At 34.5% G+C, this 16905-nt stretch overlaps 1 protein-coding gene across 9 annotated transcripts in view; it reads right to left on the reverse strand.

Moving 5' to 3' along the window:
• Positions 1–16905, reverse strand: part of ZFYVE16 (zinc finger FYVE-type containing 16) — a 56816-nt gene that overhangs the window by 20128 nt on the left and 19783 nt on the right. For 3 of the 9 annotated variants that reach the window (XR_003431627.1, XM_027100725.1, XM_027100724.1), the window contains exons 4-14: positions 15961–16057; positions 13065–13226; positions 10790–10932; positions 8889–9264; positions 7543–7665; positions 6299–6454; positions 5048–5272; positions 3519–3542; positions 2736–2818; positions 1507–1611; positions 774–921 (exon numbers count right to left, since the gene is read on the reverse strand). Coding sequence is in view for 8 of the 9 variants with exons in the window: in XM_027100725.1 (XP_026956526.1) it covers positions 774–921; positions 1507–1611; positions 2736–2818; positions 3519–3542; positions 5048–5272; positions 6299–6454; positions 7543–7665; positions 8889–9264; positions 10790–10932; positions 13065–13226; positions 15961–16057 (1642 nt within the window). In the remaining variant the exon portion in view is untranslated. Of the gene's footprint in view, positions 1–773; positions 922–1506; positions 1612–2735; positions 2819–3518; positions 3543–5047; positions 5273–6298; positions 6455–7542; positions 7666–8888; positions 9265–10789; positions 10933–13064; positions 13227–15075; positions 15131–15960; positions 16058–16905 lie in introns of those variants that run through there. The other 6 variants (XM_027100728.1, XM_027100730.1, XM_027100726.1 and 3 more) reach the window with 6 other exon arrangements.

Consider the following 16905-nt stretch of genomic DNA (forward strand, 5'->3'; position numbering starts at 1 on the left):
GTTAAGTTAAAAAAGCACAATATAAAAGTAAATATCCAGTATAAAATCATCTATTTAACATATATATCTATATAAGAAGGAAATATATTAAAATGTCAACAAAGGCCATATTTTGGCACTTTTTTCCTTTTACTACTTCTTCAAACATATTTTCCAAGCTTATTACAAATGAGCATACATACTTTTATAATCAGAGGAAAAATTTTTATTAGCAGCCAGAATGTCTGACTATTTTAAATGTGTTATTTTACAATAATGTATTAAGTTTTTGGAATACTTACTTAACTTTCAATTTGTTAGGCTCTCTAATGCAAGGATTTGGTAATCACAGCAGTAACTGAGGCCATTCAGCCGAGTGATGTCATTCACATCACCATCTTTATCATTTTTATATTCCCAGCTACTTAACAGTTTTATAAATCATTCTTCATCCTTATCTACCCTGTGCTCCCCGCTAAGAGGAGTTGGAGCAGAGAGCAAACAAAGGCAAAAAATACCTCACTCCAGAGACACCCACCATATGGGACACACTAAGCCTGAAGACATCAAAATAAATACTGTATTCCAAGTTTTTAAACCTAATGTTGCCCAAGATAAACACAAATATTAGAAGCAGTGTTTTTGTTTGTATAGCTAAAAATTTAAAGCATACTGTTTCATCACCATCAATTCAGCAAATAAGTAAGATATCTACATATAGGTATATTCCTCTTTGAAAGGAATTCTACTTTTTGAGATGGTTTTATGGATTGACACTAGGAACCAATACTCACCTTTTCTAGGATGGCCAGTAGCACTGTTGGCCTGTGTTTGATAAACTCCATCATTCTGTATACAGACTAGATGAGAATCTGCTTCTGTACTAAAACTAGCTCCAATGCTAATGACATGCTCATTAGAAGAATTTATTACTTTCATTACCTGGGAAAAAACAATACGCATTTAGAAACATTTTTAACATTTTGTGCCTTTATTAGTTATAATAATTCAAGAGTCCCATTTCTGACCACCTTTATCAAGCTTTAATCTGAACAACTCCCTGAGAATGTGATAGAAACTAATGATTTAAAATAAAATCACCTCAATTAAAAGACAGATAAAAGAGTAAGAAAAAAATGAAAAAATAGGATTAAACAAATCCTCTGTTAGGAAACAAATCTAAAATTTCAAAAGTAAGTGTTTTTTTGGGTTTTTTTGCGGTACGCGGGCCTCTCACTGTTGTGGCCTCTCGGGTTGCGGAGCACAGGCTCCAGATGTGCAGGCTCAGTGGCTATGGCTCACGGGCCTAGCCGCTCCGCGGCACGTGGGATCCTCCCGGACCGGGGCACGAACCCGTGTCCCCTGCATCGGCAGGTGGACTCTCAACCACTGCGCCACCAGGGAAGCCCCAAAATAAGTTTTTTTGTCATTATGTATTAGTCCAATTCAAAACAAATTTAACACACTTCTAAAGAAATCTAATGTTCAATAATTATCTCAAGACTTGAATAAAGCAATTATACTTACATCATTGTATTTTTTCCGAGGTATTTTTATGCAGCTTTTCCCCATTTCCATATGAATCAGTAGCTGATCTATATTATGCAAGGTATACTGGTAATTTCGAAGGTCCTACATAAAATAACGATAGTTCCATAAACCTTAAACTACTATCCATGAACATTTACCCATTCATTCAATCCTTTTTTAAGAGTATCCATCATTTTAAAACTTGTGATACATAACTATCAAAACACCATCCAGAAAGCAATAGCAACTTCAAAAACCAGCTAATTCTTCCAGCTACTCCACAATAATAATAAAGATTATCATTCTCAGGAAGAATTCTATAGTATTTGAGGGTGATCTCTTTCTAGTTACAGATCTTCCAAAACAATAGATTTTCAAACCGAACATGGATAAATAAAAGCAAGTTGGGCTTCCCTGGTGGCGCAGTGGTTGAGAATCTGCCTACCAATAGAGGGGACACAGATTCGAGCCCTGGTCTGGGAAGATCCCACATGCCGCGGAGCAACTAAGCCCATGCGCCACAACTACTGAGCCTGCTCTCTAGAGCCTGCGAGCCACAACTACTGAGCCCACGTGCTGCAACTACTGAAGCCTGCATGCCTAGAGCCCGTGCTCCGCAACAGGAGAAGCCCCCGCAATGAGAAGCCCGCGCACCGCAACGAAGAGGAGCCCCCGCTCGCTGCAACTAGAGAAAGCCCACGTGCAGCAACGAAGACTCAATGCAGCCAAAAATAAAATTAATTAATTAAAAGAAAAAAAAGCAAGTCCACTGAAATACACTTCTATAATAAGAGGTAAACACAAAATTACAGAAATTAGAGGTGGAAGGGAACCTGAGATCATCTAATCCAATACTTCCTATTAAAAATGAGGTGACTTGGGCCACAGTTTGCTCAAAATCATCAAATCGATTGACTTTACTAACTCTTTTACTAAGGCTTCAACAACTGTGTGGATCTCACATTACCTAAATGTGTAAGCACTGCAGCAGAATGAATCAAAAGGCAATTTGAATCAGGTATACATAAATTAGGACGTGTTCTAAAAAGCACTTCATCAAAAACAGAGGCCATTTATGTTAAATGAATTAGGATTTATTATAAATGAACTTTCATTATACCAAATATGTCAAATTAAAATAGAAAAATATAAGTATGTAAAATTTGCTTAATGAATTGTTAAAGTAACAATATAAGAACACTTAATAAAACAGTTCAATTACTCACAACAAGTAAGTTCATAATAGTGTGTCCTATTTCTCCAAAAAGAGGTTTTCGGCCTCTGATACTTGTTAAAGGAGCAGGATATGCTATACACAAGAATAGAAAACTGGTTACCATCAACAAAAAACAAAAAAATCTTAAATTTATTACCTTTAATTTTCATTTGTCAAACATTACGGATAAATACCACTCAATCAGTTCTCTGGAGAAAGTAAGAAATGACGTTAACCCATACCATGTATCTACCAGATGCTACATTGAACTGGGACCTTTACATACATTATCCTAATTAAACCCTATAACAACCCAACGAGGCAAGTATGTCTATCCCTACTTTACAAATGGGGAAGTAGAGACACAGATTAATAACCCTGCCTATGGTTTCTAAGTTAATAACTGGTGAAACAGATATGAAACTAGGCTTGGCCTGATTCCAAAGCATTTAATCTTTCATCATACATGTTGTTTCCAAACATTATGATGGCTAGAAAATTACCATAACTGGCTAGACCTACGTAAAGTTCTCATAATTTAAAAAGAAATATTCTGATAATTTAAAGCAAAATATGAAGAATTCAAGATTTTTAAGGCATTTGTAATTAATGTTCAATTGTGTGAATTTATGGGTGATAGTAAACTTTTATAGTTCTTGGGTCAGCATGATAAAAGGAACACATAGAATCAGAGAAGTCAATGCAGAGAAGAAGTGATATGGACTCTGTCACCTAACTACTTTTCTGTTTCTTTAGGACACTATAAATATTGCGCACCAAAAAGGAAAAGTACCTTGGTGGCAATGCAGCAGGAATTCTGGAAGAAAAGGAAAGTGAAAAAAGGAAGGTAAGACTATTTCTATGATGATAAAAATCAGACACATTTTTAACCCAAGAATTAACCTGAGAATTTCAGTTCTCAGCTTAGGTTAAGCAAAGAAACCTCTCTAATACATATTATACAAACATACCTCCTTAAAAGTCTAAGAAAACACACATGACATTATCTATTTAAAAAAAATAAGTCAGGGCAACTCACATCTTTGCTATTACAAGCATATATTTTAGTTTTAAAAAGGACAACTAAGTTATTTGGATGACAGAGAGTACAGAAAGAAACATAAATTAGTGGTAAAACATATTAAAATGATAAACAATATGATTAAGGTAAATGCTGACTTTTTACTTCATCTTTTATGAATAAGAGAGCATCCTTTGCAACTTGATAGAGGTAATTTTATCTAAAACAGTAATTTTCAAGAGGTTATGGCTTAGAATGACATTCTGTCAGAGTTACAAACGGACCTCATAAATCATCTAATCCAACATGTAATGGTGTTGCAAATAGTCTCAACATAGAAGCGTAGGTAATCCTCATTTGATTAAGATTAGCTAAGTATTTTGATCTAACCTTCCATAAAAATAGCATTCAAATATTAGTATCAGAGACAAAACGTTAGGCTGAATGGATGCAACACTTGGCTCAGAATGAAGTCTCTTAAGCTCTTTGGTTCACACAGTACAAAACCTGAGATGAAAGTTAATTTTTACTTCTTGCACCACAATTTAATAGTATCCCATATTTAAATCTTAAATGGTAAGGACCAACCCCTCAGAACACAGAGTTTAATAAATTTGCCAAATAGATTTAAATGAATATCTCTTTCACTGAATTTGTCCATTTTGAAATAGTAATGGTAACTTTTATAACTTCTCTACATTTAATTTTCCTCCAAGAAAGTAACTATTAAATTATACAAGAATCAAATGCCTAAATTTTCCTTAGATGTGATGTACTTCACATGCAACAAATAAATTATTCTTTAAAAAAGTGAGGGATAAAGAAAGGGTACGAATTCAAAGACAGTTGAACACAGAAATGATTTCAACTCAGAAATAACCATACACATAAGACTGGACCACTATTTCACAACCATTTATGTTTGGCTTTATGGTGTACACAAATGGGGTGGGGGGGCATTTACCTTCTTAATATGTAGGCAACATAACAAAATGAACTCCCTATAGCAAATACTTTTAAGAAAACTTTTGAAGGTTTTCTATGTTTTTTTCTGAAATTCAAAAAAAAATTTTAAGGTAAGTTAATTATAATAATTATGAATATCTAGAAACTCAGGACATAGCAAGTTTGTCTAGACTAATTTGGTAGTAGAGGAGGGCTGTTTTAGAATTTTAAAAGTACATCAAAACAAAAGTAGTCCCATTAATCCATTAAAAATTTATTTTAATGATATCTGAAGTTCTTATTTACATTCAGTATATTTGAACCTATGTAATTTAGCTTATTATTCTAAAACTTACCTTTATATTCTGCACCCAATCTCAACATTAAACGCATAGGAAAAACCTTTGCCCAGGGAATCTCTAGCTTCTGGATAAGAATTCCACAAAGAAAAGGATTGCTTGGTAACAGGAGATCATCAAGTTTCTGAAAAGTAGGTGTAATAAATAGAAATCCTCCATGATCCTTGCTGCTGAGAAAACTCTCAGTAAAGGTAATACTGTCCAAGTTTTCTATGTATTTTCCTAGAAATAAAATCATTTATAAAAAGATTTTAAGTTGTTTTGAAGCAGCATTATGAGTTTGAATGTTCCAGTATAAACTTAAATAAAAGCACTGTAAAATATTTTTTATTTATTTCCACTCTTGAAGAAGCACTGAATACCTTGTGTGCACAAAGTTCAGTTATTCCTGAAGATTGGGAATTGTGAACAAAAATTTGAGAATGTTTCTAACCGTTAAGTGTTTTAAAATTTTTCTCCTTACTTCATGGTCAAGTGAAAAGTCATCATCATGTCCCCCAAATCTTATACAGACAGAAAAGTATACGGTGGTCCCCCCTTATCCACAGTTTTGCTTTCCATGGTTTTAGTTACCCCTGGTCAACTGTAGTTCAAAAATATTAAATGGAAAATTCAATAAACAGCAAATTTTAAATCTCTCGCTATCCTGCTCTGCCCCATTGGGATGTGAGCCACACCGTGAATCACTTGTCCAGCATATCCACGCTGTATATGCTACCATCCATTAGTCACTCAGTAGCTGTCTCAGTTATGATCGACTGTTGCAGTTATCACTATGCTTGTGTTCATGTAACCCTTATTTTTCTTAATAATGGCCCCAAGGTGCAAGAGAAGTGTTGTTGGCAATTCGGATGTTCTCGTACTGTGCCTAATTTATAAATTAAGCTTTATCACGGGTATGTATGTATAGAAAAAACAGTGTACATAGGGTTCAGTACCATTTGTGGTTTCAGGCAGCTAGTGGGGTCTTCGAACTTATCCCCCGCAGATAAGGGGGGATTATTTTGTAGACACGTAAACAGACCAAGAAGGTAAATATATTTTCACTTTTAAAATTAAAAAACTATAAAGACACTAATTACATAAAATGCTAAATTTAAGGAGACTGAAAATGATGACAGAGCTCTTTTAAGTAATCAGCAATCTCTTCACAAAATATTTCTTTAGTACAGTTAGCATAGCCAAAAGCAAAAATGCCCTTAATTTATCCATCCCCTGGTCTGAACAGTTCAAAATAAAATGGTATACCTTTCACAGCATCCTTATAAATGGTGATAAAGAGTCTGAAGATGTCCTTAGGAATAGTATCTTCACTTGGCAAACATAACAATAGAATAATAATTTCTGCCTGTCCCAAGCCGTGCAATCCATTGGTTGAGAAGTACCAATATTTGTCTGAGGAATCTTAAGTGACAAAAGTGTACAACTATAAATGTCAACTTCTATTAAACAAAAAAATTAAATATAATTGTCCTTTGCATGAAGCACAACTTTTTAAACTCCTTAGTTTTCCAACATTCCCCTCACAAAAACTTTAAATTGAATTGTATGAGATTAATATAAAAAAGAGAAAGGACGAAAAATTATCTGATGGAGTCAATTAATAAACAACAATAGGGCTTCCCTGGTGGCACAGTGGTTGAGAGTCCGCCTGCCGATGCAGGGGACACAGGTTCATGCCCCGGTCCGGGAAGATCCCACATGCCGCGGAGCGGCTGGGCCCGTGAGCCATGGCCGCTGAGCCTGCGCATCCGGAGCCTGTGCTCCGCAACGGGAGAGGCCACAACAGTGAGAGGCCCGCATACCGCAAAAAATAAAATAAAAAATAAATAAACAACAATAAAATAAAAGATGCACTAACAAGCTGAAATGTAGTGGGTAAGAATCAGGTTAGTTTCAAAGAGAATGAAAAGCTAAGAGATGCATTATTGAGTATTGAGGACTATTACTGAGAAATATTTACTTCCTTACTTTTAATTAAGTCTAGTGTCATTTACTTTAAAACTGTCTTTATTGTTACTAAATCAGGATTCTTGCTTATCTCAATTAGCAAATTTCAGTTTACCTAAAAGCTATATGAAATATGGTCAGCTGGAGAGATTGGGATTGACATATATATACTAAGATGTATAAAATGGATAACTAATAAGAACCTGCTGTATAAAAAAATAAATTAAATAAAATTCCAAACTTCAAAAAATATATATATATGGTCAGCTGTATCATGAGCATCAAAATACAGCTTGTTATAAGCCCATGGTCTTAACCTAGGACTGAATGAAGGACACTAGTAAAAATCTTTAAGCTATTACTTCAAGTCCCACTGCATATAAAACTGCAAAATTTATTTATATTAATATTTGGCTACAAAAACCCATATCCAATACTGCTTATTTTGCACCATTGCCAGTCTAAATTTAACCAGACAATGGGATTAATTATTCAGAAATCCTGCTTACCAATTAGGCAAAGAAAGATGAATCATTACTTACAAAATGCTAACTTGACATTCACAAGTAGATTAGCATTTAGGACAAACGTAACAGGACAAAAACCTTCGCCTTCAAGAAGCAAAATGATCTGCTCGTGAGATGGGTGTTCTTCTATTACAGGCACTAAAACATGAAAATAATATATTAATTAGAATAAACATGTCTTCCTGTTAAATATGCCTATAATGAAAAAAACAGATTTATAAATCCACCAATGGCTTAATCACATTTAAAAGCAAAAGCAAACACGTTTATAAAATCAATCAACACCTGGACAACTGTTATATTCTAATTTTTACTTTTCAATTTATGTAAAGATATTAATATTATAATACATATAAATCCTGATCAATTATATTATATATAGTCTATGCACAAATATGTTGATTAAACAGCATATTGATACAATTTTAGTACCTTTAAAGTTTTAAAACAAATGTTTTTGTAAAGTGGACTCCTATCTGCCAGCCACTCCAATTATAAATTCTGAAATTTACAGCTGTGAAAGTAGTCTAGACCCAAGTTATACATGCTTGTACATATGGCTTGCTGCCATATGCCTTATGTCAGTGACAAGTGGTGAAAAAAGAACTTGACAACCAACAGGAAAATATACATGGCATGCAAAGAACAGGGCTTAAGATATTTTTGCCACTATCAATAGGATCATGAAATGGCTCCAACTTTCAGAACGGAGATCCTAGGCTTCATTCCCCTACATTATCATGCACAGAACATAATCATTTCATGTAAGATTCAGCATAATGCCTGGGGTAACAAGGATATATCCCTAGGGAACTACTCCAAGGTGGGAGATAGCCACAGAATCTCCAGATTAGAAAGGACCTTAAAGACCACCTAAGTTCTCTTCTTTTACAAAGGAAACTGAGGCCCAAGAGATTAAATTGCATGCTTCAAGTCATACGTGTATTAAGTAGCAGATGAGGAACTAAAATTCCTAGCTTTGTCATCCAATCCAATATTCTTTTCTTTAGGCACTATGTTCCTTAAAAAAAAAATGATATGGAGTCAAAACTAATACAGGACTAAAAGTCTATGAATTTCCCTGTTGTATTGGACTTTTGCCTTATTTTAAATTAGGAACCCAGATGAGATAAGTGAATCACATTCAAATCAACTCAAAAGGTCAGATCTTTTTAGAATTTGTTTTTACACAGTAAGAGTTTTTGTAAACTAGAGTTCCATGCCATCGTACATATTTCAACCACACTGTCTAAATTTAAAAAAATACATTTTATATATCACAGACAAAATTCATCAATATATTCTTCTTTAAAAAAAAAACCAAAAAACTCCTTTTTAAATTTAAATAACTGCTATCCTACCTGATCCCTTTTCTCCAGATGCAACCAGAAGAGGAGGCAAGCTGTCCTCATCATCAGGTAGAAGACTAATCTTATTGCAAACATTCTTGTCAATACCACACAATAATCTATAATCTGAAATACTAGCAACAGGTAAATTACTGTTAACCAAGACACCAGTAGGACTTGATAGGTCCTCAATTTCTGCAAAAACATCATCATCTAGTGTAAAAGAGCCAGAAGTAGGCAACCCCTCAGTCCCTGTGTTTGTAGGCAGTTTTTCCACAGATGGAACCTGAGAAATAGGACTTTGAATTATCTCATTTCTTATATCGCCTGCCTCACTGTTTGGTTTTTCCACAGTAGTAGAATGGGCATGATCCACTGTGTTTATCATCTGTAAAATATGGAAAACAAAAACCCAAATCAGTTCATAGTTTCTTTCTTCAGAAGCCAAATTTCCCAAGAAATAGTACCATTTTGGTTCTTTAAATTCAAGAGCACAGGTTTAGCTTTACTCTATGCTCAGGTAGGTATTTATGACTAATTTTATAGACTGGAAAAAGGAGGCAAGGAGAACTTCAGGATCCTATACCATACCACAAAGTGAGCACACTTAGTTCAACTCAAGGCACTCCTCCTAATAGACAAAAAAGCCTGGCTGGGGGGTGGCAAGGGAGAGGAAAAAGGGATAAGGCAGGGAGGGGAGTGGTTAGGAAGCAAAATGGTAGACATACTCCACAACAGTAACCACCTAGAATAAACTACACCTCAAGTCTGCTTCAAGTAAGCCCCTTTCTTTTTGGACAGGCCAAACCTAAGTCAATAGAGAATTGTTTATGAACTCAAGTAATACTAGCCTCTATAGAAATCCCATTTTGTTAAAATATTGATTGAGGGTAGGTGCTAGCTAAGAAACATACTTCTGGTAATTAGAGCTACTTGTAAAACCTAGCTCATGGACTCTTACTGACAAACAACATAAGTTTATATGATACGTGAACTTGAAGAGAGCAGGATACACATCCATCTTGTCTGATGTATCTTTACCCAAGATAAACCAGGTAACTGGCTCAGAGGAGATGCTCAATATATATTTGTTTAATGAATAAAAAAGCATTCCTACTTCATGTGTTAATACTTGCTTTTATGAGTATTTTGCTACTTTACAATGAGAGTTATTAGTGGGCTGGGATTCTATATTATGTATCTTCTATTTAACCCCTAGCACATTTGTATAAACATAAATACTACCATCAGGTACTTTACTGAATATTTGAAAATCATTAAACAAATTAGTCTAAATTAACTTACTAAATCTCAGTTCTATTTCCCCATACCAGTGGTTCTCAAAATGTGGTCCAGGGATCTCTGGGGTCCCCAAGACCCTTTCAGGAAGTCAGTGAGGTCCTAGGATTTTCTTCATATAATTTAACTAAAACATATCACAACAGACTGACTTTAGAAGTAGATGTGAGAATCTATCTTCTATTAAGCCAGACGTTAAAGAAATTCACAAAAATGTAAAACAATGTTATTCCTCTCACTAAACTTTTGTTTCAAAAACTTTTCATTAAAAATATTATTTCTATTAATTTAATGAGTTTATTTTTAATTAATTTTTTAAATGTTAGTCAATTTTATATCAGTAATTATCAATAAACATAACCCACATAACCTATAATTCTTTGGGGTTCTCAATAACTTTTAAGAGCATAAAGGGTCCTTAGATCAAAAAGTTTAAGAATCACTGCCTTAAACTGACGTTAAAAAAAGGTAAAATCTAAAATATATTCATACAAGTTTCTCATTTTATGAAGCTCAAAGCATTTAAAAAAAAAAGTACTCTAAAACATCACACAAGGAATTACTTACAAAATAAAATTTTATTAAATTAACAAGTCATTCTTTAGATTCCTTACCAGTGGCACATCAGGTAAGAGAGGACTAAAGTCTTCAGAACATCTTTTACTTCCAGATGATAATTTTGTTGTATCTGCAACTTCGCCATTGGGCAATATACCATCTGCAAACCATACTCTCTTCTGTTCTTTGGAGCATAATCCTAGAATCAGTTTAAAAAGTAAAGCATTTTAATTTGATAATATTGCAATGATTTAATACTAAATGGGTCAGGAAACATTTTCAAAAGCTTTTTGCTAACCATTGGCAAGCCCTGCATTCTCAGGGTTTCAAGGCCTAGAGAAATGGCCTTTTGTGATTCATCTACCCAGAGTAGAAGTTTTTTTCTAATTCATACAAAGGCAGGGCTGGCCCTACGAATCCCGTACTCAGAAAAAGAGTGGACAGGAGAGGTTATACCTTAAAGACGTTGAAGGCAGATTTAAAGCCTATATTATTAAGGCTAACTTTGTGAGTGTGGAATAAAATTTAGGGACTAAGGCACAGGGAGGGAAAATGGAACAGAACAGAGCATGGTAGACAAGCAAAGGGAAAAAAGTATGAAGAACAAGAGAAAGAAGCATAAAAAGTCTAAAGAAAGAAACAGAATCACTTGTGCATCAGAGGTCGTTTCCTACTTTTAACTTACTTAACAAGAGAAGCATAACATGCTTTGTTCTTACAATGTTGATATTGAAATTTATTAATATTTTCCTTTCAAATTTGGAGGAAATAACTAGATGTCAGCATAAATATTTGTTCTCTTTTATTAAAAAGCATCCACGGAGGAAGGTTATGAAAATTCCTGCCAGATGATTTTAGAACATATAAACATCAAAAGGACCAACATCTACCTTCCATATCATAATACAGATAACACTGAAAAAATTGGAATCATATATGTATAATTTTTGCAACATGGGTGGACATATTAAATAAGGTTATCTTTCTTGTATTTGCAATACTTTATAATTTAATGACTTAAGAAGTCAATAAAGAGAATAAATATTTTTAAAAGCAGATTCATTCATCTTTAGAGGTATAATATATAACCATATATGCTGAAACTCATTATTTAAGTCATAATGAGAAACAGAAAATAGCTATTAAGTGAGAAATAATTGAGATCAAAAATAGTTGACAGAAATACTTGAATTTGTCTCTAACTGACAATTAGTTATTTTCTAGCATGTTACAGACTAATAGTTTATTTTTAAGAGTGTACACAGGCTTACTGAATAGCACAGGGAACTATCCTCAATATCTTGTAATAACCTATATGGGAAAAGAATCTGAAAAAGAATATATATATATATATATGTATATGTATAACTGAATCACTGAGCTGTACACCTGAAACTAACACAACATTGTAAATCAACTATACTTCAATTTTAAACATTAAAAAAATAAATAAAAAGTCTACACAGGCTTTACTCAAGATCCTAAACTACAATAGGCTGTAAAAAAACAGAGAGCCCAAAGATTTTTTAAATGTTTAGAAGTTTGTTAAAAGATTTAAGAAACATTTTTTATTATGGTAAAATATACATTTAAAAATAGATTTTTAAGGAAAGGGAGACATGCCAGTTATTTACCTATTGTCTCTCAAACCCAAGCCCACCCTTCCACATGGTGCTCTTTGATGACAGGCTGGAAGTCTGGAAAGTGCAACTCCCAGACCCCCTTGCTAGTTGGTTCTGGTATGTTCCAGCAATGACAGGCTCTGGTTGGAGACTGGAAGGTGGGAACAGAAGGAAATCTTTCTGTTTCTAGTTCCTGCCAGGACTTACGCAGCAGCGGCACCACCAGATATACCCACATGTCCTGTGATCTTCAGTACTCCTTACATCAAGCCTGAGACACTCCTTCTGTTATCTGAACACCAACCCTGTTAGGCTCCTTGATGGTCCCAGCATTTGCCACTTGGTGTTCCTCTAGAAGTCACAGTACCAGTCATGTGACATGGTACCCTAATCCCTGAATACTAGGTCTGAGAACCAAGCATCTCTTGGTGTTCCTGCACGGGGTTCTAGTAATACTGGCTCTCCCTTTGCATTCTCCCAACCCTAGGGATGGTGGTTGCTTCCTGTACTTACTAATCTCTGAGTCACTTGAGCACGCCCTTTTTGTTCTTCTACCCTTCTAACGTATATGTATAACCAGTTCCCTGTATTAAATTCCTTCTGGTAGCTAGTCTGGTTTCTCTTTTCTCACTAGATCCTGTCAATACTAGAAAACTTCTACTTTGATCATTTATCTTTAATATTAGACACAACATTTTCTTCAAGTTACCTTCAACACTTGGTTGTTTAAGTGCTGAGATTGGTAAAGTTGTAGGTGAAGATATACTGGATGTTTGAGTCTCCTGAAGAGGCTGGATGGTGGCACAGTCATCAGAATGATTAGATTTAAGATTAGAACCAGTTGGACTCATCATCCTTTCAAATGCCTGAGCTATAAAGGGAAAAAAACTTGATCTCAGGTGTTTTTGACCTTCAAAGTAAATTATGATAAATATTCTATTTTTCAAATTGTAAGAAGAAAGAAATTAATGGCTAACTAAGAAGTGGCACTTGGCAAAGATAATATCCTTACTTTTAGTTGGCAGCACTCCACTTCAGTATAAGCTACCAATTAGTTATTTCAATATAATTTTGGCATATATTTGATATCTACTAAAGAAAATCATTGTTATTTAATATGACCATCTGATTTTGCCCTGTACTCCTATAGTCTATTTCCAATATAGTTCCTAGTGATTCTTCTAAGACATAAATCATATCACATCATTCTTCTGTTTAAAATCTTTTAATGGCTTCCGAAGTAGAATGAAAATTTAAGTTGTTACAATGGCCCACAAGACCCTATATAGTCTGCATTTCTACCTCCTCTGCTTTCCCAGTTAGCTGTCTGACATCATTTCTCACTAAAATCCTACTTGCTCATTAGAATCCAGCCATTGAGGCCTCCTTGTTCTTCAACAAGGGAAGCAAGCACTGTTCTAGCTTCAGGTCTTTGCTCTTACTATTCTTTCTGCCTGGAAAGTTCTTCCACGTGGCTTTATTCTCTCACTTCCTTCAGGTCTCTGCTTACACATCATACTATCATAAACCCTTATTCTGACCACCATTTAAAATTTCTACCTCTTGCCACCAGTCTGTTACTATCTGTCCCTCTTATACTCTTTTATTTTCATTTAGAATATTATCACCATCTGATATTCTCTTTGCTTTCTGTCCACATCTCCTGACATTCATAAGGTCCATGAGATCAAAAGCTCCATAAGAACAGGGAATATATTTTGTTCTCAGCTGGAGCTGCAAAGCACAGAACACTGCCTGAATACTGCTGAATGATTTTTTCATCCAAATAACACGGAACAGCACTGGTACCTCTCCCTTCAGCACTTCTCCAAACTGATCTGCTATAAATGCTGCCACTATTACAATAACTTTCCTCAAGTGCCAATGAATTAGCACCCTCATGCAATGGCTTCCGCTAACCAAGTAAAATCCAAACACAGTACTTTGAGTTTCAAAGTAATTTCCAACTTCCTCTAAGTTTATGTAATGGCACTCACACGCATGCTTCTTTAAAACTTATACAGTCTCAGCACAACTTCCTCATTATCCACAATCTCTGATGAAACTATCTTTTCTTCTTTGTGGAATTTGTCTTACAACCCTTGAGCCACCTTTCTCCTCTTATTAGTAACATTATTTTAAATGATCATGTCTACTGTTTTCAACCCTAAAGTTGGAGTTAAAATAACTTTTATTTACGTTTTCCTGTGGTGTACAAATTAATGATAAACAGAGCCATAAATGAAATTGCATGCTATAAGATATCAAAACAGAATAGATAAAACAGATAACTAAATAAATCCATTCCAAATATTTTCTTTGATAAACCAATGCTTGATCTCACTATCCTACTAAGTCTCTTCAGTGACTAAATCTTCTCCTCTCCTGGATCCTTATGGTCAATATGTTTTAATGTTCACCTAAAAATCTGACCTGTCAACTCAAATAATGTTTCAAATCTTCATGGCTGTTTTATTTTTTAAATGGGGAGAGATAATTATGTGGGAGCTTGCTCTAAGATTTCTTAACTCTAGCAGGTTGCTTGGCTAACGGCACCAGCAGTAGTCTTAAAGGCTACTGAAACAGCATAAGCAAAAAACAAAACAACTACAAGCACTTAAATTCTTCATAAACACTGGTGGCAATATGGAAATACAAGAAGATTTACACTCTATTATCTTCCAGAGCAGAGGTCAACAGCAGGGAGTAAAGCAGCTTACCTCAGGCTAACAGACTCACATCAGAGCTTTTTGAAGAATTGCTGAAAAAATTTATCTTCATTCAAAAGAGAAAAACAAATTATTATCAGGTATTTATTCTCCTGGCTAACAGGAAGCAGCACCTGGGCTAGCGCACAGGCCTGGTCTTAAAAGTCCCAAGTAATATTTGCTGGGAATTAAACTGTCAACAAATCTTTGAAAATGCCAAGAAGTACTCAAAAGAACAAACGTGTATTTGAAGAAAAACACACACACACACACAAAACTGTGAGAAGTCAAGTAAGATTATTGCTGATAACAGTAAGCTAGCTAGGGAGCCAGAGAAACAATGGGAAACACAAACAAAATTCTAAAACTGAGAAGGGAAAAAAATATATAAAAGACAAAAATGTGCAAATAGTGTGACAGTCCTATGAATTTATATAAAAATTATAAATATTATACTTTATCTTTTATTCCCACTTTAGGTTGTAATTTTCTATAAGGTGGGAACTATTATCTTGCCTTATGCTATTAATATGTAAGACTGTATACTATTTATTGGTAGATATTCTATAAATGTTTAGATTAAGATGATGAGGATGACAATGATGGTGACAAAAACAAATAGGCAGATGAAATGCAGCATTTAGGGACTTGGTACCTGTTAAAAGTTAATGAACTGCCACTCCAGAAACTGAACGCTTCCTTTCCACACTGGTAGTAATAATTGTGAGAGTAGAACAAAAAGAAGAGAAACCAAGCCTTGGGATGTCCCACCTAAGCCAGATAAGTCAACACTAGGTCCCTGCCTTAAGAAAATAAAGAAGTTTATCTTTGTCACAATCCAGTTGTTTTTAAGATATATTCAATTACTGGAAGAAGATATGTCAGGGTAATACTCACCTTTACTAATAGTCTCATAGCAGACTACACATACTCTTGCTTCCTTTTCTAGATACTGCAATTTACACTTCCTATTACAACAGACACCGCAAAATACCTACAAAGGACAAAATATCAAATTTGATTTTGTTTCAAGCATGTTTATACCAACTGGAGGCAGGGGGAGGAGAGACCCGAACTCTAACCAAAAACCATTTTTCTGATTACATAAACAAGTTTTCTAATCACCATAATCATAGGTAATTATTAAATGATTCTTTTTATTTTTATTATTTTACTTAAATGAGGTTTCTGTAATTTAAAATTGTATCTCTGATGAGAATTCCTTTAAATCAATTATGTTAATTGGAAGGGAATAAAAACTTTCTTAATGAATAAGTTCATAACTTAAAAAGCTTTCTGTGGTCCTTTACAACTTTTTTTTTTTTTTTTTTTAACTTTTTGGCCGCGCTACGCTGCATGCGGGATCTTATTAGTTCCCCGACCAGGGATCGAACCTGTGCCCCCTGCAGTAGAAGCACAAAGTCTTAACCACTGGACCACCAGGGAAGTCCCCCTCCTTTACAACTTTTAAAAGGAGAATGTTATTCAAAGGGGAAACAGACTCACAGATATAGAGAACAAACTAGTGGTTACCATCGGGAGGAGGAAAGTGGGGAAGGGCAAGAAAGGGGTAGAGGATTAAAAGGTACAAACTACTAAATATAAAATAAATAAGCTACAAGGATACATTCTACAGCACAGGGAATATAGCCAGTATTTTATAAGAACTACAAATGGAGTATAATCTTTAAAAAGTGTGAACCACTATGTTCGATACCTGAAACTTTCATAATATTGTAAATCAACTATACTCAATTAAAAAAAAAAGAAAAACAAGTAGAATGTTATTTTTCTAAAAGAGAGTAGGGTTGATCTGAGACTAACATATTACTGGAAAATGCT

Source organism: Aethalodelphis obliquidens, unplaced genomic scaffold, assembly GCF_003676395.1.
Source record: "Aethalodelphis obliquidens isolate GAN/ISIS:26980383/991018 unplaced genomic scaffold, ASM367639v1 scaffold4, whole genome shotgun sequence".
Classification (NCBI taxonomy): domain Eukaryota; kingdom Metazoa; phylum Chordata; class Mammalia; order Artiodactyla; family Delphinidae; genus Aethalodelphis; species Aethalodelphis obliquidens.